The sequence below is a fragment of the Desmodus rotundus genome, chromosome 12, assembly GCF_022682495.2.
Source record: "Desmodus rotundus isolate HL8 chromosome 12, HLdesRot8A.1, whole genome shotgun sequence".
NCBI lineage: Eukaryota > Metazoa > Chordata > Mammalia > Chiroptera > Phyllostomidae > Desmodus > Desmodus rotundus.
In genome coordinates this window covers 33,044,226-33,066,785 of record NC_071398.1, presented here as the reverse complement: position 1 = coordinate 33,066,785, position 22,560 = coordinate 33,044,226, and the positions used below count along the sequence as shown (strand labels likewise).

The 22,560-nt window shown below is 38.0% G+C and overlaps 1 protein-coding gene, 1 long non-coding RNA gene and 1 other non-coding gene across 6 annotated transcripts in view; 2 read left to right on the top strand and 1 right to left on the bottom strand.

The window, feature by feature from the left end:
• Window positions 1-22,560, top strand: part of ZNF382 (zinc finger protein 382) — an 87,422-nt gene that overhangs the window by 32,159 nt on the left and 32,703 nt on the right. Inside the window, exon 1 of one of the 4 annotated variants that reach the window (XM_024577572.3) lies at window positions 22,434-22,544. The exons of 2 other annotated variants lie outside the window; for them this stretch is intronic. In XM_024577572.3, the coding sequence (XP_024433340.2) occupies window positions 22,535-22,544 (10 nt within the window). In that variant the 5' untranslated portion in view covers window positions 22,434-22,534. Of the gene's footprint in view, window positions 1-22,433; window positions 22,545-22,560 lie in introns of those variants that run through there. One more of the 4 variants, XM_045185501.2, reaches the window with a different exon arrangement.
• LOC123478415 (uncharacterized) lies at window positions 1,213-22,555 on the bottom strand. The gene is made up of 3 exons (XR_006653617.2): window positions 22,421-22,555; window positions 3,996-4,054; window positions 1,213-3,392 (listed from the first exon to the last, which is right to left on the bottom strand). It is a non-coding gene; the product is annotated as an uncharacterized lncRNA (long non-coding RNA).
• Window positions 17,763-17,866, top strand: LOC112320275 (U6 spliceosomal RNA). Its single transcript, XR_002976408.1, has one exon. It is a non-coding gene; the product is annotated as a U6 spliceosomal RNA (small nuclear RNA).

The window sequence follows — 22,560 nt, the reverse complement described above, 5'->3', positions numbered from 1 at the left end:
TTTCTTGAACTTGAAGCTCTTGGGATGCCCTTTCTGCCATTTATTTGGGCTCTCTGGATGTAATTGGGTTTTGATTATTGTTGGGTGGTTCTTTGGTGGGTCCTTCCTTCCACTGGTTGACTGAGCATAACTCCACCCACCGCATCTTGTATGTTGTTGTGCAGGTCCTGCTAGAACAAAACCAAACAGCCTTGGAAACAAACCTGCAGCCACAAAATTAAGCCCCTCCCAAAATCACACTATCAACAGGAAATGAGCCAGTATTAATGAAGGTATAAAGAGATTAATGCTATTATTAAAAAGGAGAGCGAATATGAGATGACCTACTGAAAAAAAATGATTTTGAGAGGGTGGAGGGAGAAGCAATAATGAGAGTAGGGAATAGGGACAATGTGAAGAGAGAAAGAAAAGGTTTTTTGTCATAAATTAAAAAGGGAGGGAAGAAGGTAAAATGAAGTAAGAGAAGGGATGCATATAGTATTAGGTTCAAATAGAAATTTTTTAAAAATTTAAAAAAGTTGTGAGAGAGAATTAAAAAAAGGAACCAAATTGGAGAAAAAGATCCACCACAGTGCTGTCAACAATGAACAAAAATTAATATAGGTTGGAGGAGAACAACTGGGAGAAAAGAAGGAAAGAAAAACTTAAGACATGTCTAGAAGAAAGAGATGATTTTGAGATGTTGGAGGGAAAAGGAATACTAAGAGTTAGGAATGAAAAGCCAGCTAAGAGAGGGAAATATTAAAATTTAATATGAAAAATACAGGGCAGGAAGAAGACAAAATGGAGTAGGAGAGGGGAATGGTAAAGTTTGAGATTTGAAATACAAAAATAGTGAAGATCTAGAAATAAAATTGGAAAAATGCAACAACAACCACCATATCCACAACCATGAGTAAAGTTTGATAAAGATGGAGAGAGAATAAGGATATTTTAAGAATGGGAAAAAGAATGTCAATGACTAATGACAAGAAAAGTGGTTAGAGGATAGAGTGGGGAAAAATAGTAAGAGTGTGGAATGGAAACAAGTCATAGCATGAGAGAAAATAATATTTAAAATGAAAACAAGAAAAGTGAAGAAGATGAAATGGAGTAAGAGGAGAGAGGAGGAAAATATGGGATTTGAAATAAACTATAATATAAAAACTAGTGACTTAATATGCACAAACTTGAAGGACAAGAAATGAATGTTAAAAAGTTATGCAGGAAAGAAAATAATGCAAATCATGAAGAATACCATAGTGTAATTAATCTCACTATTTTTTCTTTCTGGCTCTGCCTCTGGTGATGGCAAATGGTTTCCCAGTCTGGACCTTGGCAGCCTGTTTGAGGCTACCAGTGATCCACAGGGTGTGTCTGTCCTCCTCCGTTGTTAATCCAGTCAATCTGTAATCAACAGTCAGGCTTAAGCACCACAGGGTGGGGCAGACCCCTTCCTGGGGGTGGGACTATTGCTTCTCCTTAGGCCAGGGATGTCAAACTCATTTTCACCAGGGGCTGCATCAGCCTTGAGGTTGCCTTCAAAAGGCCGAATGTAATTTTAGGACTGTATAAATGTAACTACTCCTTAACTAGGGGAAAGGAGCTTGGTGCTGTTATACCACATGGGAGATAGCTAACATACTCAAAATACCCAAATCAATAAAATTATTGGTGAAAATGAAAAACATGTCTTTTATGTTACAGAAAAAAATGGACTTTTTGGCCAACCCAATATATGGTATGTTGCCATTTGTGTAATAATGTGGAAAATAATATATATGTATACGCTTGTGTTTGCTTTAAAACAGTGAAAAGGCATACAAGAAGCTTAAAATTGCTCATCTGTAGAGGTCAGGAGCTGGGAGAAAAAAAATGGACAGGATAGGTGTGGGAATAAGACATCTGAATGTGTATCTTTTTAGGCCTGAACTATCTAAGAAGGAAAATAAAATATAAAAATATAAACCCATCATTAAGATTGGTGATTTTCACTACTCATGTTCAGCAACATAGGTGCAGTGACAGAGTAGGGAGAGACTTAGATGTATCTAGGATACAGGCTTTGTTAAGCAGGTAGAAATGAGAGGGCCAAAGGAGTTCACACTGGGAATGATTCCAAAGTTGGGTGATTAGTTGAATATAGAATTTAAGTTGGGTGAGAAGAGGTGTGAGTGTGGTGACAATGTAAAGAAACCAGAGAGAAGGATCCTTGATATTTTGGAGATGTTACAGATAGTGGTAATGACAAGGTCTAGGGTAGTGACATGAGTAGGTGAGTGAACTACAGTGGAAGACAAAATCATTGAAGCAGAGAGGTCAGGGAATTGGGAAACCAGGGTAATATTAGGAATATGAATATGGACATTTGAAATTGCTGAGAATTAAGATAGGAGTATTGGATACAGTGACACTGATCCAGGATCTAAAATTCCTGAGGGTCAGAAATATGGTTGTCAACAAATCACTAAAACCAAGAGAGATATTGCATGATATAGTCTGATCAAATGATGACATTAGATCTCAGAGGAGGGACAGTTGTCTGGCAGCAGAAGGAGCAGGGAAGACAGTGGTTTGAAAATTGTAGGAGAGAAAACAAGCCTGTAAATTGTAGGAGAGAAAACAAGCCACCCACATAAGATATCCTCACAGGAAATGGTGTCCTCAGGGGAAAATGATTAATTAGATCACACATGGAAAATCTTTTTGAACTTCCCCATAGTTTTGAGATTTCCAATGAGATACTATGTGTAGGGTGATCTCACTGGGTGGGGAGATCTTTGACTTTGTGAGGCTTTAGGATTTGGTGAAGATATGATTGGTGCTTGTGTATAGAAAGATCAAAGGTCTTGCCAGGAAATAGATGAGCACCAGTTTCAAAATTAAAATTTAGATTAAACTGGATATGGTACACTTAGGTCATATCTATGTGAGTTTGCATCATTCTACATCAGTACTCTTTACCAAGGAACATGGAAAGTGCACAAAGAGTAGTGCTGGATGAGAACAGGTCAGATCTCCCAGGTGTGATTGCCAAAAAAAATAGGATGACATATACCTTAGAAAGTCCAAATGTATGAGAGTGATTAAAGCTTTTATTTATAAGATCAAATGTCATGCCACCAATTAAGAAAAGAGATGTTAAGTTACTATTGCTCCATAACAAACCACTTCAAAACTTAGAAGATTAAAACAACAACCATGGTTTGGCTCTCAAATCTGCAGTCTGAACAGGACTCAGTATCACTCCTATTTTACATCAGTTGTAATGGCTTGACTGGAAGCTGGATAATCTACTTTCAAGATGGCTCTTGCACATGGCTTGCAAGTTGTTGCTGGAACTCAGCTAGGGCCGTGGTTTGGCGGCCATGGTTCCTTTTCACGTGAACTGTCCCATGGGCTGCTTGGGCTTCCTAGGAACAAACATGATGGCTGGGTTAAAAAAAAAAAAAAAATCCCAAGAGAGTAAAACAGAAGTAGGAAACTTTTACAATCTAGTTTCAGAACTCACATAGTCACTTCTGATATACTCTGTAATCTGAGTAAGTCACAAATATTCTCTCAGGTTCAGATTTAAGGGAAAAGGACATAGATCGCATTCCAATGGTTGGGAATGTTGGGGGGCATGTCAAGATTATATTGAAGAAGAGTATATGGAATGGGAGATGTGGCTCTATCCATCTTTGGAAAATACAGTGTGCACCAGATGTTTATTAAGGAATTTGCCTGAGGTAGAAATGCTTATGACAGTAGTTATAAGGATGAAGAAAAAATTCCAAGTTCTTTGTCTCAAGATAGAGATTTTCCTAAGAAATTCTGTCAAGATTAAAAAATTTCTAACTATTTAACTTACTTAGAAACCTCTACTTATTTTCTTATTTCTTGATTACTGATTAACAGAAGTTGTCTATCCTGTGAAGAGGATGTGTCTGCAGAAATTATTTAAGAACATGTAGGCACTTAGCTTTGGTCTGACTAAATTCCTTTTGACCCACTTTACAAGGTTACAACCTTACCTTATACAGTCACCATACCATCTCTTTCCTATAGTGCCTTCTTTTAGCATCTCTTCTTCCTTTGAAAAAAAAAAATTCTTATCATCTTGTAAATAGTACTGTGATTTGTCATTTTAGGGGTTGGTGATATTCAAAGATGAGGCTATAGATATCTCTTAGGAGGAGTGGGGATGCTTGAACCCCATGCAGAGGAATTTGTACAAAGATGTGATGCTGGAGAACTATAGCAACTTGGTTTCACTGGGTAAAGCTGTCTTCCTTTAATTTCTGCTTTTTTCACTATGGATATTAGGGCTGCCTTTGAAATAACAAGATTAATTTTCTTTGGGTAGAATGAGCACAGTTAGATAGAGGTACACCTTCGTTTTTCCCTTCCTCACACTTTCCTCTGGTTCTTTTTTATAATTGACTTTCTTCCTTGATGGTTAAGAAGCAGAATTGGAATTCTGTACCATTTAAAGCATTATATCGTTAAAGAAACCAGGCTTTGTCTTTTGTTTCATTGCACTGTACTAAATCTGCAGGTGTACTAGCATAGATTAAAACTAAACACATAGGTCTGGGGTGTGAGACTCTTTAGCCTTCACAATTAATATAGAGCTGGGCTGGGTCAAGAAATGTCATTTAATATTTATAGCTCAAAAATACACTATTTCATTTCCTATAACAAATGTGCTCTATTTTAAACAATTTGCATTTGAAAGTTACATTCTAAGAACTTTGCATTTAACATTAAATATGTCTATGAATAAGTCTCACAGGAGGCTTCTTTTTCCTTTTAGCAAAACAAGGAAAACTTATATAAATTCAAATAGCATTTTATCACCTATTTGTTAGTTTCTTATAATATTGAGTTCATCTGAATATGAGTATTTTAATCCTTTCTCCTGTAGACCTTACTTATCAAGTACCATTTTTGTCCTACATTTTATTATTATTTTTAATCAATTATGAATCACCATATTCAAAATCACAGTATTTGTATACTTTAATATTTACCTCATCTCTACTTCTTTTCCTATAACCAGGACTTTGTATTTCTAAGCCAGCTGACATCTCCTCATTGAAGCAAGGGAAGGAGCCCTGGGTGGTTGTGAGGGAAGTGAAAGGAGGCTGGTGTCCAGATGAGTAAGCAGTGATCAGGAAGCAGGAAACTGTTGCAAAGACTAGGCCATCTAGTCAGAATGTTGGACTGAACAGGTTGTTTTAGATGGAAAATCTGATTCAAAACTTATTACAGCCCTGGCCAGTGTGGCTTAGTTGGTTGTAGCATTGTCCCATAAACTGAAAGGTTGTGGGTTTGATTCCCAACCAGGGCACATGTCTAGGATGCGGGTTTGGCCCCCAGTTGGGGGCACATGTGAGAGACAACCAATTGATGTTTCTTACATTGATGTTTCTCTCCTTCTGTCTCTCCCTCCCCTTCTCTCTAAAAATCAATAAGCATGTCCATGGGAGAGGATTAAAAAATAAATTACAATGTTACAGTAATCCAACAGTGTATACTGGCATAAAGACAGACATCTAATCAGTGAAATAGAATGGAAAGCCCAGAAATAAACTCTCAGATATATTACCAAAAAATTTTAGACTAGAATGAAAGACCACTCAGTAGGGGAAAGGGCTGTATCCTTAACAAATGGTGTTGGTAAAACTGGTTAACCATGTGTAAAGGAATAAAGTTGGATCCTCACCTTATGCCATATACAAAACTTAACTCAAAATGGATCAAAGAACTACATGTGAAACTCAAAACTAGGAAACACCTAGAAGAAAACATGAGAAAGATTCATGAAATTGGATTTGACAGTGATTTCTGGGATATGACACCAAGGCAAAGGTAATCAAAGCAAAAATGAGAGTACATCCAACTTAAAAACTTACTGTTCCAGCCAAGATGGAGATGCAGGTAGACACACTGTGCTTCCTCACAAAACCAAAGGAAGGACAACAACAAATTTAAATACAAAAACCAACAAGAACCGACAGAAAATTGAATTGTATGGAAGTCTGACAACCAAGGAGTTAAAGAAGAAACATTCATCCAGACTGGTAACAGGGGCAGAGATTGGCAGCCAGGTGGAGAGGACTTCCGGCAAGGCAGTGGCTGGAGGACGGGGGTGGGCAATGTGGTGGCTGGCAGACCAGGCAATCCCACATGTGCATGCAGATAAAATGGGAGGAACAACTGTGGAGTGAGACAGACTGCACAACCCAGGATTCCAGTACGGGGAAATAAAGCCTTAAAGCCTCTGACTAAAAACATGTGTGGGGGTTGAGGCAGCAGGAGAAATTCCCAGGCTCACAGGAGAGTTCATTGCAGAGACCCACAGGGTCCTAGAATGTACACAAAACCACCCATCCAGGAATCAGCACCAGAAGGGCCCAATTTGATTGTGGGTAGCCGAGGAAGTGACTGAAAACTGGCACAGAGCGGAGCAAGTGACACTGTTCCCTTTTGAACCCCTTCCTCACACACAGAATCACAATGCAGCCACATGGGTTGCCCCACCCTGGTGAACACCCAAGGCTCCACCCCTTACTACAGAGCAGGCATGCCGAGACAAAAAAAAAAAAAAAAGGCCCAAATGAAAGTAAAAATCAAAGCTCCAGAAAAAATACCACTAAACAACAAAGAGATAGCCAACATATCAGATGCACAGTTCAAAACACTGGTAATTAGGATGCTCACAGAATTGGTTGAATGTGGTCGCAAATTAGAGGAAAAAGTGAAGGCTATGAAAAGTGAAATAAAGGAAAATACAGGGAACCAACAATGATGGGAAGGAAACTGGGACTCAGATCAACAGTTTGGAGCAGAAGGAAGAAAGAAACATTCAACCAACAGAATGAAGAAACAAGAATTCCAAAAAATGAGGAAAGGCTTAGGAACATCCAGGACATCTTTAAACATTCCCACATCCAAATCATAGGGGTACCAGAAGGAGAAGAGGAAGAACAAAAAATTGAAAACTTATTTGAACAAATAATGAAGGAGAACTTCCCCAATCTGGCAAAGGAAATAGACTTCCAGGAAGTCCAGGAAGCTCAGAGAGTCCCAAAGAAGTTGGACCCAAGGAGGAACACACTAAGGCTCATCATAATTACATTAGCCAAAATTAAAGATAAGGAGAGAATCATATAAGCAGCAAGAGAAAAGGAGACAGTTACCTACAAAGGAGTGCCCATTAGATTATCAGTTTATTTCACAAAAGAAACCTTGCAGACAAAAAGGGGCTGGAAGGAAAGTCATGAAAAGCAGGAAAAGTCATAAAAAGCAAGGACCTACATCCAAGATTACTCCATCCAGCAAAGCTATCATTTAGAATACAAGGGCAGATAAAGTGCTTCACAGATAAGGTCAAGTTAAAGGAGTTTATCACCACCCAGCCCTTATTCTATGAAATGTTAAAGGGATTTATCTAAGAAAAAGAAGATTAAAAAATGTGAATGGTAAAATAACAACAAACTCACAGCTATTAACAACTGAGCCTAAAAAACAAAACAAACAAACAAACCAAAACAAACTAAGCAAACAACTAGAACAGGAACAGAACCACAGAAATGGAGATCACATGCAGGGTTATCAGTGGGGGAGTGGGAGGAGAAGAGAGGGAGGAAAGGTAAAGAAAATAAGTAGCATAAATGGTAGGTAGAAAATGGGGTGAGGGTAAGAATAGTATAGGAAATCTAGAAGCCAAAGAACTTATATGTATGACCCATGGACATGAACTAAAGGGGGGGAATGTGGGTGGGAGGGGATGTGCAGGGCAGACTGGAATTAAGGGGCGGAATGGGACAACTGTAATAGCAGAATCAATAAAATATATTTTTTTAAAAAAGAAATTGGCCGAAGGAAGCACACACCAAGGCACATCATAATTACATTATTCAAGATTAAAGATAAGGAGAGAATCTTAAAAGTAGGGAGAGAAAAGAAGACAGTTATGTACTAAGGAGTTCCCATAAGACTCAGCTGATTTCTCAAAAGAAACCTTACAGGCAAGAAGAAGCTGGAAAGAAGTATTCAAAGTCATGAAAGGAAAGGACTTACAACCAAGATTACTCTATCCAGTAAAGCTATCATTTAGAATGGAAGGGCAGATAAAGTGTTTCCCAGAAAAGGTCAAGTTAAAGGAGCTCATCATCACCAAGCCCTTATTATATTAACTCTTAAAGGGACTTAGAAAAAGAAGAAGGTCAAAAATACAAACAATAAAATGACAAGAAGCTCACAAGTATCAACAACTGAACCTAAAATAAACACAAAAACAAAGTGAGCAAACAACTAGAAGAGGCACAGATTCACAGAAATAGCGATCACATGGAGGGTTATCAGTGGGGAGGGGGAATGGAGGAAAAGGTACAGGGAATAAGAAGCATAAATGGTAGGTACAAAATAGACATGGGAAGGTTAAGACTAGTATGGGAAATGGAGAAGCCAAATAACTTATATGTATGACCCATGGACATGAAGTAAGGTGGGGGAATGATGGTAGGAGGGCAGTACAGGGTGGAGGGGAAAAAAGGGGAGACAAAAATGGGACAACTGTAATAGCATAATCAATAAAATATATTTTTTTATAAAAAGACACACTTAAAAACTTGTTTTCATTAATGGATATAATCAACAAGTGTTTGTTGATTCATTTTTTAAAAAGAAAGAATCCAAGTTGCCCTGTTACCTGATAGGAATACATTTTTTAAAGTGTTATAAAGACATCTTCAACTTAGTAGTTAGTCAAGAACATATGAATAGCTGTTGTAATAGAAAAATTATGAAAAATATTAATCTTGGTTAGCAATTGGAGCAGTGTGAAGAGGAGGTGAGCACGTCCCCTGGCCTGACCAAAGCCCACATGCTTCTGAATATCTGGGTCCAGCCTATACATGCTGCTATCATCGCTATTATGCCCCAGAGAGTAGCTTAAGGAGATAAAGCCAAGGTGAAGGACAAAAAATCTTGCTCCTCCAAAGCTTTAAAAAGGCCCCTACAAAGAAGGGAGAGAGGGTACCCAAAGGGAAAAAGGGGAAAGCTGATGCTGCCAAGAATGGAAATAACCCTGCAGAAAATGGAGATGCCAAAACAGACAAGGTACAGAAAGCTGAAGGTGCTGGAAATGCCAAGTGAAGTGTGTGCATTTTTGATAACTGTATTTCTGGTGACTAAACAGTTTGAAACACTAATTGTGTAAATCAATACATTATTTAAATCAATAAAGTATTATTATTTAAATTCTTTTAATAAAAATACAGAATTTTGTTTTACTTATTTTTAAGTTGTTGTTAGTGCACAGAACACTTCATTATTGTTTTTTTCAGGGAAGGACATATAGTACTAATAGAATGTCTCCAAGGCTGGATTGACATGGGAGAAAAACACCTTCCCCTTCTTATTCTGAGACACTTCCTCTTCATTCCTGGGAGGAGGGCTCCCTTAATATTGACACACATTAGCTGCCTTGCTACAGACACCTTGTGGTGCGGGAAAACTAAAATTCATTGACACCCTTAAGCCTAGAGACCCGTTGGGATGTGATTCCCCCCAAAATGGTTACTAGTGTGTTTGGCAATCTGGACTTTCAAGTGTTACAATTCAGAAGGAACCCCTCAAAAGAGTAGCAGTTCCCTTTTTAGATTATGGATCTACAGATTGATAATTTTGCCATTTTATTTCATTTTCTGAAAGTAAGGCTTGCTTGTGAAAAGTTGTTAAACAATATTCTCAATGTGAAATATCAACCCTCACTATAAAACTTCTTTGTTCAGATCACCAAATGAAGACTTCATTGGGTTTTATACTGGCTTTCTGATTTTGGTAGTCCATTGAAAAAGGGAGTTTGAAAGATATTGTATATTGTTTTCTTTTTTTGTTGTTGTTCAAGTACAGTTGTCTGCATTTTCCCTGCATCACTTCCCCCTACCCCAGCCATCCCCACCTCCCTGCCTTGATGCCACCCCCCTTGGTTTTGTCCATGTGTCCTTTCTAGTTGTTCCTGAAAACCCTTCACTCTTTTACCCCCATTATCCCTTCCCATCTCCCTTCTAGTTACTGCGAATTTGTTCTTAATTTCAAAGCCTCTGGTTATATTTTGCTTACTTGTTTGTTTTGTTGATTATATTTGACTTTAAGGTGAGATCATATGGTATTTTTCTTTCACTGACTGGCTTATCTCACTTAGCATAATGCTCTCCAGTTCCATCCATGCTGTTGCAAAGGGTAGGAGCTCCTTCTTTCTTTCTGCTGGGCAGTATTCCATTGTAGAAATGTACCATAGTTTTTTGATCCACTCATTTACTGATGGGCACTTAGGTTGCTTCCAGCACTTGGCTATTGTATATTGTGCTGCTATGAACATTGGGGTACATAGGTTTTTTTGGGTTGGTGTATCAGGATTCTTAAGATATAATCCCAGCAGTGGAATTGTCAGGTCAAAAGGCAGTTCCATTTTTAGGTTTCTAAGGAAATTCCTATACTGTTTTTTACAGTGGCTACTGCTGTCTGCATTCCTACCAACAGTGTAGTAGGTTCTCTTTTCACCACAACTTCATCAGCACTTATTTGTTGATTTGTTTATCACGGCCATTCTGACCAGTGTGAAGTGGTATCTCATTGTGGTTTTAATTTGCATCTCTCTGATGGCTAGTGATGCTGACCATCTTTTCATATGTCTCTGGACCCTTTGTATGTCCTTCTTGGAGAAATGTCTGTTCAAGTCCTTTGCCCATTTTTTAATTGGGCTTTTTGTCTTCCTAGAGTGGAGTCAGGAGAGTTCTTTATATACGTTGGAGATCAAACCCTTGTCCAAGGTATCATTGGCAAATATGTTTTCCCATATGCTTGGTTCTCTTTTCATTTTAATGCTGTTTTCTTTAGCCGTGCAAAAGCTTTTTAATTTGATGAGATTGTTTATTCTTTCCTTTATGTCCCTTGTTCTAGGGGACATATCAGTGAAGATGTTGCTGCATAGAATGTCTCAGATTTACCTGCCAATGTTTTCCTCTAGGACTTTCATGGTGTCACGACTCATATATAAGTCTTTTATCCACCTTGAATTTATTTGTGGGTAAGCTGTAAGCTCGTGATCAAGTTTCTTTTCTTTTGCATGTAGTTGTCCAGATCTCCCAACACCATTTGTTTGAAGAGGCTAGTTTTACTCCATTTTATGCTGCTGCCCCCCTTTGTCTAATATTGACCATAGAGACAGGGGTTTATTTCTGGGCTCTCTGTTCTGTTCCATTGGTCTATATGTCTCTTCTTATGTTGTTACCAGGTGTTTTGATTACAGTGGCCTGGTAATACAGTTTAATGTCAGGTATTGTGATCCCTCCTACTTTGTTCTTCTTTCTCAATGTAGCTGCAGCTATTCAGGATTGTTTATGGTTCCATATAAGTTTCTGAAATGTTTGTTCTATATCTGTGAAACATGCCATTGGTAATTTAATAGGGATTGTGTTGAATCTGTAAATTGCTGTGGGTAGTATGGACATTTTGATGATGTTCATTCTTCCAATGCATGAACTGGTACATGCTCCCATTTGTTTGTGTCTTCCTTAATTTCTTTCTTCAATGTTGTGTAGTTTTCTGAGTACAGGTCTTTTAGCTCCTTGGTTAGGTTTATTCCTAGGTACTATATTTTTCTTGTTGCTATATGAAATGGGATTTATTCCTTGATTTCTGCTTCTGGTATTTCATTGTTGGTGTACAAAAATGACTTTGATTCTTAAACATTGACTTTGAATCCTCCTGTATTGCCAAATTCACTTATTAGGTCGAGGAGTATTTTGGTGGAGTCTAAAGGATTTTGTATGTACACTATCATGTCATCTTCAAATAATGACAGTTTGGTTTCCTCCTTTTCAATTAGGATGCCTTTTATTTCTTTTTCTTGTCTGACTGCTGTTGTTATGACTTCCAATACCATGTTGAATAGAAGTGGTGAAAGTGAACATACTTGTCTTGTTCCTGACATTAGTGAGAAAGCTTTTAGTTTTTGCCCATTGAGTATGTTGTTCACTGTAGGTCTTTTGTATATGGCCTTTATTATGTTGAGGAATGCTCCCTCTATTCCCACTTTGCTGTCTTTATCATAAATGGGTGTTGTACCTTATCAAATGCTTTTTATGCATCTATTGATGCAATCATGTGATTTTTGCCTTTCCTTTTGTTTATGTGATATATTACATGTATTGATTTGTGAATATTGTACCATCCTTGCATCCCTGAGATGAATCCCACTTGATGATGGTGTATGATCTTTTTAATGTATTGCTGTATGCAGTTTTCTTGTATTTTGTGGAGGATTTTAGAGTCTATGTTCATCAGCAAAATTGGCCTGTAGGTTTTTTTCTTTGTTGCATCTTTATCTGGTTTTGGGATTAGGATGATCCTGGCTTCCTAAAATGAGTTTGGGAGTCTTCTATCTTCTTGGCTGTTTTGGAATAGTCTGTGTAGGATAGGGGTTAGCTCTTCCTTAAATGCTTTGTAAAATTCTCCTGTGAAACCATGCAGTCCAGGGCTTTTGTGTTCCAGGAGTTTTTGACTACTGCTTCCATTTTGTCAGCTGTTTTTGGTCTGTTCAGGCTTTCTGCTTCTTCTTCATTCAGCTCTCGAAGATTATTTTTCAAGAAATTTGTCCATTTCACCTAGGTTTTCAAATTTCTTGACATATAGTTTTTTATAGTAATTTCATACAATCCTTTGTGTTTCTGTGATATCAGCTGTAATCTCTCCTCTTTCATTTCTGATTGTATATTTGGGTCCTCTCTCTCTCTTTTTTTTTTTTTCCTTGATGAGTCTCCTTAAAGGCTTGTCAATTTTCTTTATCTTTTCATAGAACCAGCTCCAGGATTTATTGACCCTTAGAATTTTTCTTTTAGTTTCTATGTCATTTAATTTTGCTCTGATCTTGGTTATTTTCTTCCTTCTACTTGCTCTGGACTTTCTTAGTTGTTGTTCCTCCAGTTCTTATAGGTATAGGGTTAGGGTGTTTATTTAAAATGTTTCTATCTTTTTTAGGTAGGCTTGTATCAGTATACACTTGTGTCTCAGGACTGCCTTTGCTGTGTCCCATAAGTTTTTGGTTGTTGTGAGTTGTTTTTCATTTGTTTCCAGAAACTTCTTGATTTCTTCCTTGATCTCATTCTTGACCCATTCATTGTTTTATAGCATGCTATTCAATCTCCATGAGTTTGAGTGTTTTTGAGTTTTTTCCTTGAGGTTGGTTTCTAGTTTCAGTCCCATGTGGTCAGAGAAAATGCTTGATATGATTTCAGTTTTCTTGAATTTGTTGAGGCTTGTTTTGTGTCCTATCATATGGTCTATCTTTGAAAATGTTCCATGTGAATTTGAAAAGAATGTTCATTTTGCTTCTTTGGGATGAAAGGTTCTATTTATATCAGTTAAGTCCATTTCATCTAGGGCATTGTTCAATGCCACAATATCTTTGTAGATATTTTGTTTGGAGGATCTATCCATTTTTAACAGTGGGGTGTTGAAATGCCCTACTATAATTGTGTTGGTGTCAATATCTTTCTTGAAGTCCTCCAAGAGTTTTCCTATATATTTGGGTACTCCTATATTAGGTGCATATGTATTTATAATGTTTATGTCTTCTTGATGGATTCTTCCCTTGAATATTATGAAGTGACATTCTGGGCCTCTTTTTATGGCCTTTGTTTTGAAGTCTATTTTGTCTGAGATGAATATTGCTACCCCACCCTTTTTTTCTTGTCTATTTGCTTGGAAAATTTGTTTCCAGCCCTTCACTTTCAATCTGAGTAGGTGTTTTGTCCTGAGGTGGGTCTCTTGTGGGCATCATATGTGTGGGTCATGTTTTCTCATGCATTCAGCTACACTGTGTCTTTTGATTGGAGCATTTAATCCATTTACATTTAAGGTTATGATTGATAGGTACTTATTATTGCCATTTTACTTCCTTTGTACCTGTGTTCCTGTCTCTCTCACTCTTTTTCTTCCTTTTCTTAAAGCAGCCCCTTTAGCATGTCTTGCAGATCTGGTTTGGTGGAGGTGTATTCTTTAAGGCTTCTTTTGTCTGTTAAACTCATTATTTGGCCTTCCATTTTAATTGAGAGCCTTGCTGGATAGAGTAGTCTTTGTTGCAGGCTTTCATGTTTTATTACTTGGAATACTCCTTTCCATTCCCTTCTTGCTTGCAGTGTTTCCATTGAGAAGTCAGCTGCTGGCCTTATGAGGGCTCCCTTGTATGTTACTTCCTGTTTTTCCCTTGCTACCTTTAAGATTCTGTCTTTGCTTTGGAATTTATCCATTTTAATTATGATGTGTCTTGCAGTGGGCTTCTTTGGGTTCCTCTTGATTGGAACCCTCTGCATTTCCTTGATTTGTGTAACTTTTTCTCCTAACAAATTAGGGAAGTTTTCCATCCTTACTTTTTCAAACAGGTTTTCTACCCCTTGCTCTTCTTTTTCTTCTGGTATCCCTATTATACGTTTCATGTTGTCGTGCAGTTCCCTTAACACCTCTTCATTCTTTCTCCTTTTTCCTTTTCTTGCTCTTTCTGGGAGTTTTTTTCTACCTTTTCCTCCAGGTCACTGATGCAATCCTCTGCTTCATGTAGCCTGCTTTTGATTCCTTCTACTGTGTTCTTCAGTTCAGAAAGTGTATTCTTCATTTCCTTTTGGCTCTTGTTGATAATTTCTATTACTTTTTTCATGTTGATACAGTTTGCAGTGAGTTCATCATAGTTTCCCTGTAATTTTTGGTAGTTGTCAATGAGCTCTTTGAGCTTCCTTATAACCATTGCTTTGAACTCAGTCTCTGTAGTTGACTTGCCTGTATTTCATTTAGCATTCTTTGTGGGGCTTCCTTCTTTCTTTTCCTTTGAGGCTTGTTTCTTCATCTTCCATTTGTTTGTGAGCCTCTTCTTGTTAGCGTGTGCTTCTTATATTGATCTGTTCTGACTCCCTGAATTTGTAGTGTGAAGTTCTATGGTAGGAGACCTGTGAGATTCAGTGGTGCAGTCTGCTTGATCTCTTGAACTTGCTGCTCTTGGGATGGTATTTATGTTGGCTCTCTGTCTTTGGGTTTTGATTGTTGTTGGGTCTTTATTTAGTGGGTCCTTCTCCCCAACTGTTTGACTGAGGGTCACTCCAACCACTACTTCTTGTATGCTATTGTGCAGGTGCAAACAAGTTGTGGTAAAGGTGGTTCTTCTGTTTGTCTGAGGTTATGAGGCTTTTCTCTTGCTGTTGTTGTTTGTTGTGTGTAATCTCTCCAGCATTTAGTTGTAATTCGAAATTGGTCCTAGGTGGAGGTTTGTGTGGCTTCCATTCACTCGTTCACAACCTTCCTTTTTTATCTTTTGGTGATTCCTTTGTTGGTGGGTTCTCTCCTCCAGTAGGTATATTGGTGTTCACAGCCGACACCCACTCTTGTATCTGATCAGTTGGAGGGGAAAGGCAAAGTAGATTATGACAGTGGGAGTGTATTCTATGTGATTTAAAGTACCAACATGTAGAGAAGAGACAGGAGATCCTTTGGATAAGTATAGTGTTAACCATGGTATTTCACCCAACTAGCCATTTTTTATAAAAGGTGGAAAAGAGATAAAACTTTTGTTAGAGGGGGGAAAGATTGTGAGCTGAGTTCAGAAAACAGAACGCTTTTGGGAGGTCAGATTATGAGATATAGTGAGAGTAAAGGATAGAAAATAGGCATAGTGTGGAAGAGAATGGTTAACCACAACAGTAATAAAGCTCCAGATGATAGTGAAATGGACTAAGATCTGGGAGGGGTGTTGTGTAATATTTACAGTTATATGGAACAATAATTTTTTACAAGAGTACTGGAACAACAATAATATGACAAGTACTGAATAACATCTGAATAACAATATCTAATATCTAATATCTGAATAACAAGTACAGGAAGTGCCTGATCTCGAATAGGGTGCTTTTGGAGCAGAAGTAAAGGAAGGAAAACTAAAATATACTATGAAAGAGAAAAGAAGGAAAGCCAGTCAAAGAATGCAATTAAACAAACAAACAAAACTAAACAGACAGAAGAGGAATAAAAAATACTAATAAAATAAAAGAAGTAAGAATAATGTAAAGATAATACAAATGAATAATAACATGCAAGTTCTTTGGAATAGCAATGTGAAATTTGTCTATTTCTCAGTTGTTAGGGTTAGCCTTGTGTTCCCACTTTGGGTCTGTCTGAGGAGCTTTCAGAGTTCCAGGTTTTATTGTCTCACTTGTGGGGAAAAGAAAGGAAAAAAAAAAAGCCTCCTGCTGACTTAAACCCACCAAGTGAGTTCTGCTGGTCTTCCTGATTGCTGCAGGCTGAGGGGGATTGGGCTTCACTTTTCTCCCTTTCTATGGTTTTACAATGATGCGGGCTAGATCTGGGCTGCAATCTTCACAGTTGCCTAGCCTCAGCCCAGGTCCTCCATTTGTTGCTGGGCCCCCACTGTCCATCTGCACCAGTCTGGCACCTTCAGTCCACCAGTTGTGCTGTCCCTGAGGTACACTAATTAGGGGCAACTCACACACCACTTTCTCCCTCTTTGCTGTCCTAGGTGCTAGGCACTGTCAAAGTCTCTTCAGGGTAGTTCAGCTCCCCCACTGAGTTAAGTCTTTGTGGGGACTGCTAACTCCCTGAGCCCTGCTGCTCTACTCCTGGGGCGGGGGATGGGGGGGCGCCTACTCCTTCCTCTTAGCAAGCCACACAGGTGTGGGGGCATGTCCATGGTGGCTGCTGCAGGAGAGTTGCCTAAACAGCAGCCCAGAGCCTTTTTTTGAATAAAGTCCTCCTGTTCAAGCCTGCCACTCTCAACAAGCACCTGGCCTGTCACACAGCCCAACTTTCCAGTCAGTCCAGAGACTATCTGGGTCAAGGTATGTCACATCCCAACTCTTCTCCCTTCTCCAGTCATCACCCAGCTCCCCAGTTTCCCTGGTAATGACCCAGCCGGCATCCATAGTCCCAGCAGGTGAATACTGCCTCCCTGTTTGGCAGGGGAGGGAGCTGTTGATTTGGCTCTTGTCCAAGGATCCTGCAGCAGCCCTGGTTCCTATGCTGGTCCCAGGGACCTTACCATCCCAACACAATCTCCTTACCATCTGTTCTTCAATGTCCTCTACAATTTTGGCCTCCAACCTTCATATATCCCTTGCTGGGATTCCGTTGGCTGTTCATTCTATTCCTCGGAAGATTGGCTGGGTGTTCCACCTGTGTGTAGGGGGAAGTGGGCTCTGCTCCCACCTACCTCACCATCGTTTTCAAAAATCTGTATTGTATACAGTTAACAATGGTCTGCCCATGTCCTACCTGAAATACCATGATTATTTATGAAAAGTATCTTTAATAAAGCTGGATAAAATTTGGCTCGGGAAAAAATAAAATAAAGAAATTGCGAAAATTAAAGAAAAAGACTACGTTGAGGAGGTAGAGATGGCAGAGGGACTGGGAAGAAACAAATCATCTAGGTCAGTACTAGTCCTAGAGGTCCATTGTATGGGTTAGCAGTCTTTGACAGTGCCTGTGACTCATTACAGTGCTCCAGAACTGCAAGAAAGTACAGTTCTGTTGTTTTAAGCCACCCAGTTTATGCTACTTTGTTACATCAGCTTTAAGAAACTTAACACAGAGGCAAATCATGGAAAAATGATACACACCCTCTTAAGTATTGTCTTTTCATTGAAAGATGTCATTCTTTCATTATTTTTAATGCCTGCCACCTTTCCTTTTGTATGGTTGTGGTGGTCTCTTTTTAAAAACTTTGAGTGCTTGCTTTGGCAGCACATAAACTAAAATTGGAATGACACAAAGATGAGCATAGCCCTTATGCAAGGATGATGTGCAAATTTGTGAAGTGTTCCCCATTTTGGGCAGTGTCCTGGTGGGCATCCTCACACCCTTTGATTAGATTGGAAGATGTATGAGTCAAAGTACAATGTGTGGCACTCAATAGCAAAGAATTGTGAGTGCTTACTATTAAAAAAATTCATAGAAGCCAATCTATGAAATGAAAAAAAACCTTTTATTTTGAATTATAGATTCACAGGAGGTCATAGAGAAAGGTATAAAGAAGTCTCATATACCCTTCCTCTACCCCCCTCAACTACCTTACATACCTATAGTACAATTTCATACTGAAAAATTGACAGTGGTATGATCCAAAGGACTTATTCAGATTTACCCATTTGTGTGTGTGTGTGTGTGTGTGTGTATCCCATATAGCTTTGTATCATCATTTCAGTAGTCAAAATACTAGACAGTAGCATCACCACAAGACTCCCCTCATGTTACCTTGTTATAGTTACACCCATCCCTTTCTCCGTTATTCCTAACCTTTTGCAACCACTAATGATTTGTTCACATCTGTATACTTATGTTATTTTATGAATGTTACATTAATGGAATCCTGCAGTTTCTGTCCTTTTGCGATTGGCTTTTCACTATCTCATATATTTACACATAAAGAAGATATGTTTACATGAACAGCAATATATATATATATATACACATATATTTATATGTGTTTCTTACATTTAGGTAAGAGTTTGTATATGAAAACAAGTTTGGGGTAAAGCTCAAGCATGTAATTGATAGGTGGTATAATAAGCCCATTTTTAGTTTGAAAGAAACTGCCAAACAATTTTCCACAATGGTCATATTATTTTACATTTCTACCAGATAGGTATAAGTGATCCAGTTTCACTGAATCCTAGCCAGCATTTGGTGCTATATCAAATTTTCATTTTATTCATTCTGATAGGTGGGTACTTAATATCTCATTGTGCTTTTAATTTGAATTTCTTTAATGGAAATTTATATTGAACAATTCTTTATGTATCTGTTTGCCATCTATACATCCCCTTCAGTTAAATGTCTATTTATATCTTTTGTTCACTTTCTAATTTGATTTCTTTTTTTTTACTGTGGAGTTTTCAATTTTTTAAAAAGATTTTATGTATTTATTTTTAGAGAGAGAGGAAGAGAGGGAGATAGAGAGAAAGGAGCAAAACATTGATGTGAGAGAGAAACTTCAATCAATTGTCTCTAGTATATGTCATGACCAGGGACCAAACCTACAACCCAGGCAAGTGAACTGGTGACCTTTCAGTTTATGGAACTACACACAACTAACTGAGCCACACCCGTCAGGGCTGAGTTTTCATTTTTTAAGTATTCTAGATATGTGACTTAAATAAATATTTTCTCCGAGTTTGTAGTTTGTCTTTCATCCATTTAACAAGGCCATTTGCAAAGCCAAAATTTTTAATTATGGTGAACTCTAATTTATCCATTTTTATCTTATGAATTACGAGGGTTCTTTTTTGTTTGTTTTTGGTGTCAAGTCTAAGAACCCTCAACCTACTCCTAGGTCCCAAAGATTTTCTTCTATGTTTCTTTTCTAGAATTTTTATAGTTTTACATTTTTTATTTAAGTGTGATCTATTTTAAATTCATTTTTGTAGAAGATGTGAGACTTTAGATCAGGTTCCTTTCTTGTCAATGCATGTCCAGTTGTTCCATCACCATTTATTTAAAAAGTTATCCTGTTCCATTGAATCACTTTTTCACCCTTGTCAGGAATTAGTTGAACACATTTGTCAGACTCTGTTTCTGAGTTTTCTGTTATGTCCATTGATCTTTATGACTGTCCCTGTCAGTACCATACTTACCACAATTATATAGTAAGCTTTAATAGTGGAGTAATGCTTTCCACATCATTATTTTTCAGTTTTTTTACTACCCATGGGGTCTTTTTCTTGAATATAAAATCTAGAATAAGCTTGTCTGTGTCTACAAAAAGCTTGCTGAGATTTTAATAGGAATTATGTTGAACCTATAGATGAAGTTAGAGAATGTATGTATATCTTTAACTCTGTTGAGTCTTCCAATCCATGAACACAGCATATTCCACCAGGTATTTTTCTTTCATTTGTGTTATTAGCATTTTATAATTTGTATCATAAATAATCTGTGTTTTGTTAGTTTTTTAACTAAGTATTTCTTTTTTTCTTTGGAGCCCTTTTAAATGATATAGTATTTTTATTTTGGTTTCCACTTGCTTGTTGTCAGTATATAGAAATTCAGTTGACTTTGTATGTTGCTCTTGTATTCTGTGACCTTATTCAACTCACTTAAGGACTTGAATTTATAACCTGAAACCATAAAATTTCAAGAAGAAAACATGCAGTAAGCCCTTTGACATCTCTCCTAATTTTTTATATTTGTTTTATATTCTTTTTATATTCTTGTTTTACATTCTTTTTTAATATTCTTATTGGATATGTCTCCCTGGGCAAGAGAAACAAAAAAAGGAAGGAAAGAAATGGGACTACATCAAACTTAAAAGTTTTTACACAGCAATGAAAACCTTCAGTAAAATGAAAAGACAACCTAGCGAATGGGAAAAGATATTTGCCAATGATATATTTGTAATGGATTAACATCCAAAGAATATAAAGAACTCTTACAACTGAACACCAAAAAAAAAAAGAAGAAAAATGGACAGAGGACTTTTTATAGGACCTTTAGACATTTCTTCAAAAAGGACATGCACATGGCCAATAGACATATGAAAAGATGTTCAATGTGACTAATCATTAAAACCACAATGAGATCTCACATCACACCTGTCAGAACTGCTATCATGCATAAATCAACAATCAAAAGTGTGTTTAATAAAATAAAGTAGAAGCTCAAAATGACCTCTAGCTTGGCTTTGAGATCAGCAACTGCAACATTTTCTTCCTCTACTGGCTCATCTTTTGTCACATAGCAAAACTTGTAAGGAAAAGGGAATCATGACATACAGGCCTTCCTTAGAGGCCAAACTAAAAATATGAACACATTCTTCATTACTAGTGCAAACAATAATAAAAGGGAGCCAGGTTAACATGGAGCCAGAGCTGCCACACCAGAGGAACTGTCTTGTAAGTCTTAGGCCTCAAATCTTGGAACGTTAAAACAGGACAAAATAACCTCTGGACTGGGCATAGGCAACATTGTGCTCCAGATAACTGTTTGCAAAGATAACAATAAAGCAGTTACTACTGGATTAAAAATTAAAAATATTGTTTAGCATTAACATCATTATGTTATCTGCACCAGTAGAAATGATGTGATCATTTCCCTCCCCTTTCTCATAAATACTCATTGCCTCTGTTTCATAATCAGAACATTTTTTGACCTTCAGCTTGAATTAATGATTCCCAAATACCTATTCTTACTTACCTCAAATAAATGCTTTTTTGCCTCTCACTTTGACAGGTCTTTTATTTTTAGGTTAGCACTAGCAGGCCCCTATTATCTACATTAAACATCCCAAGATGGAAGTATGAGAAGGATTGGAATACTGTTGACCCTTCCCTGTGTCATAAAGAAAAGTCTGGTGTACTGAAGCTAGGGATTAGAATCTGTTTCTATGTTCTCAACAGTTTTCTGTCAACAGAGCTATGAAAATGCTGTGGATCTACAATATGCAGCTTGTCTCCACAGAACTTTGAAGAGGAACTGTAAGAGGAAGGAATCTTCTCTTGGTCCCTTACTATCATGTTTTCTCTTCCTTGGAGGAAATTCCAGCTCTAAAATTGCCATAATAAACACAGGGCTGTGCATTTTTTAGTTAGAACTGTCATTTTTTGAGTTAGAACTAAAAGGGGACTCATATTTGACTTCTCTTTCACAGCCATTTTTGTGCAGGTAGCATTTCTGTGCAGTGTGGCTATTGGTGAAATGGCAGAAGTGGTGAAAACAAAACAAAGAGAAAAAAAAAAACCCAGTGTAAAAATTTCACGAAATTATGGAACTTACAATTGACTCCAGAATAGGCTATACTTAATGTACTGCATGCCTACTATGTATTAAGCACTAGCCTGGACAGTGGATAACAGGGTGCACTGAAGAGGGCAACAGAGGCCATTCTTGGGAACTGGGGCCTCGGAGTCTTTGACAGGCACAGACTGAGTTACATGGGAATCTCGTCTACAGACTCCTCAGCCCCAGAACTGCAAAAATGAAGCTCTATCCTAAACATTCCAAGATTTTAAAAGTAATAGAAGCTAGACCAGGGCAATCCTGATCACTCTCCAGTCACAATAGCGCTTTCACAGGATCACTTGGCCACAGTATAATTAATATACTTCAGTCACAGCCTAATAAGGGCCAGTCAAGGCCTCCCTACCACGCAGACACCAGACACCTGGCCGAGACACACACACACATACACCTTTCTCTACATATACACATACACTCATAATCCCTTGCTGATGCAGTCACACAATCAAGTACACACACCCACAATCACCTTCTTCAGCACGTGACTCACACACGCCTGCAAATCTTGCTTTCAGTTGTTGCTCCCGCACTCAGAAACTCCGGCTATTCTGCATCCTTTCGGAACCCCGATCCTGCAGTTACCTCAACTCACCACACAGATAATGGTGACCGCAAGGCTAGCATAAAATGAACCATCGGTCAAAAAGTTCATTAGCTTCCCCAGGGCCTGAGAGAAAACGTAGTCCAAGCCGGAAAAGCGTGGACGATGGTAACAGGTAAACCCCAGCCGCC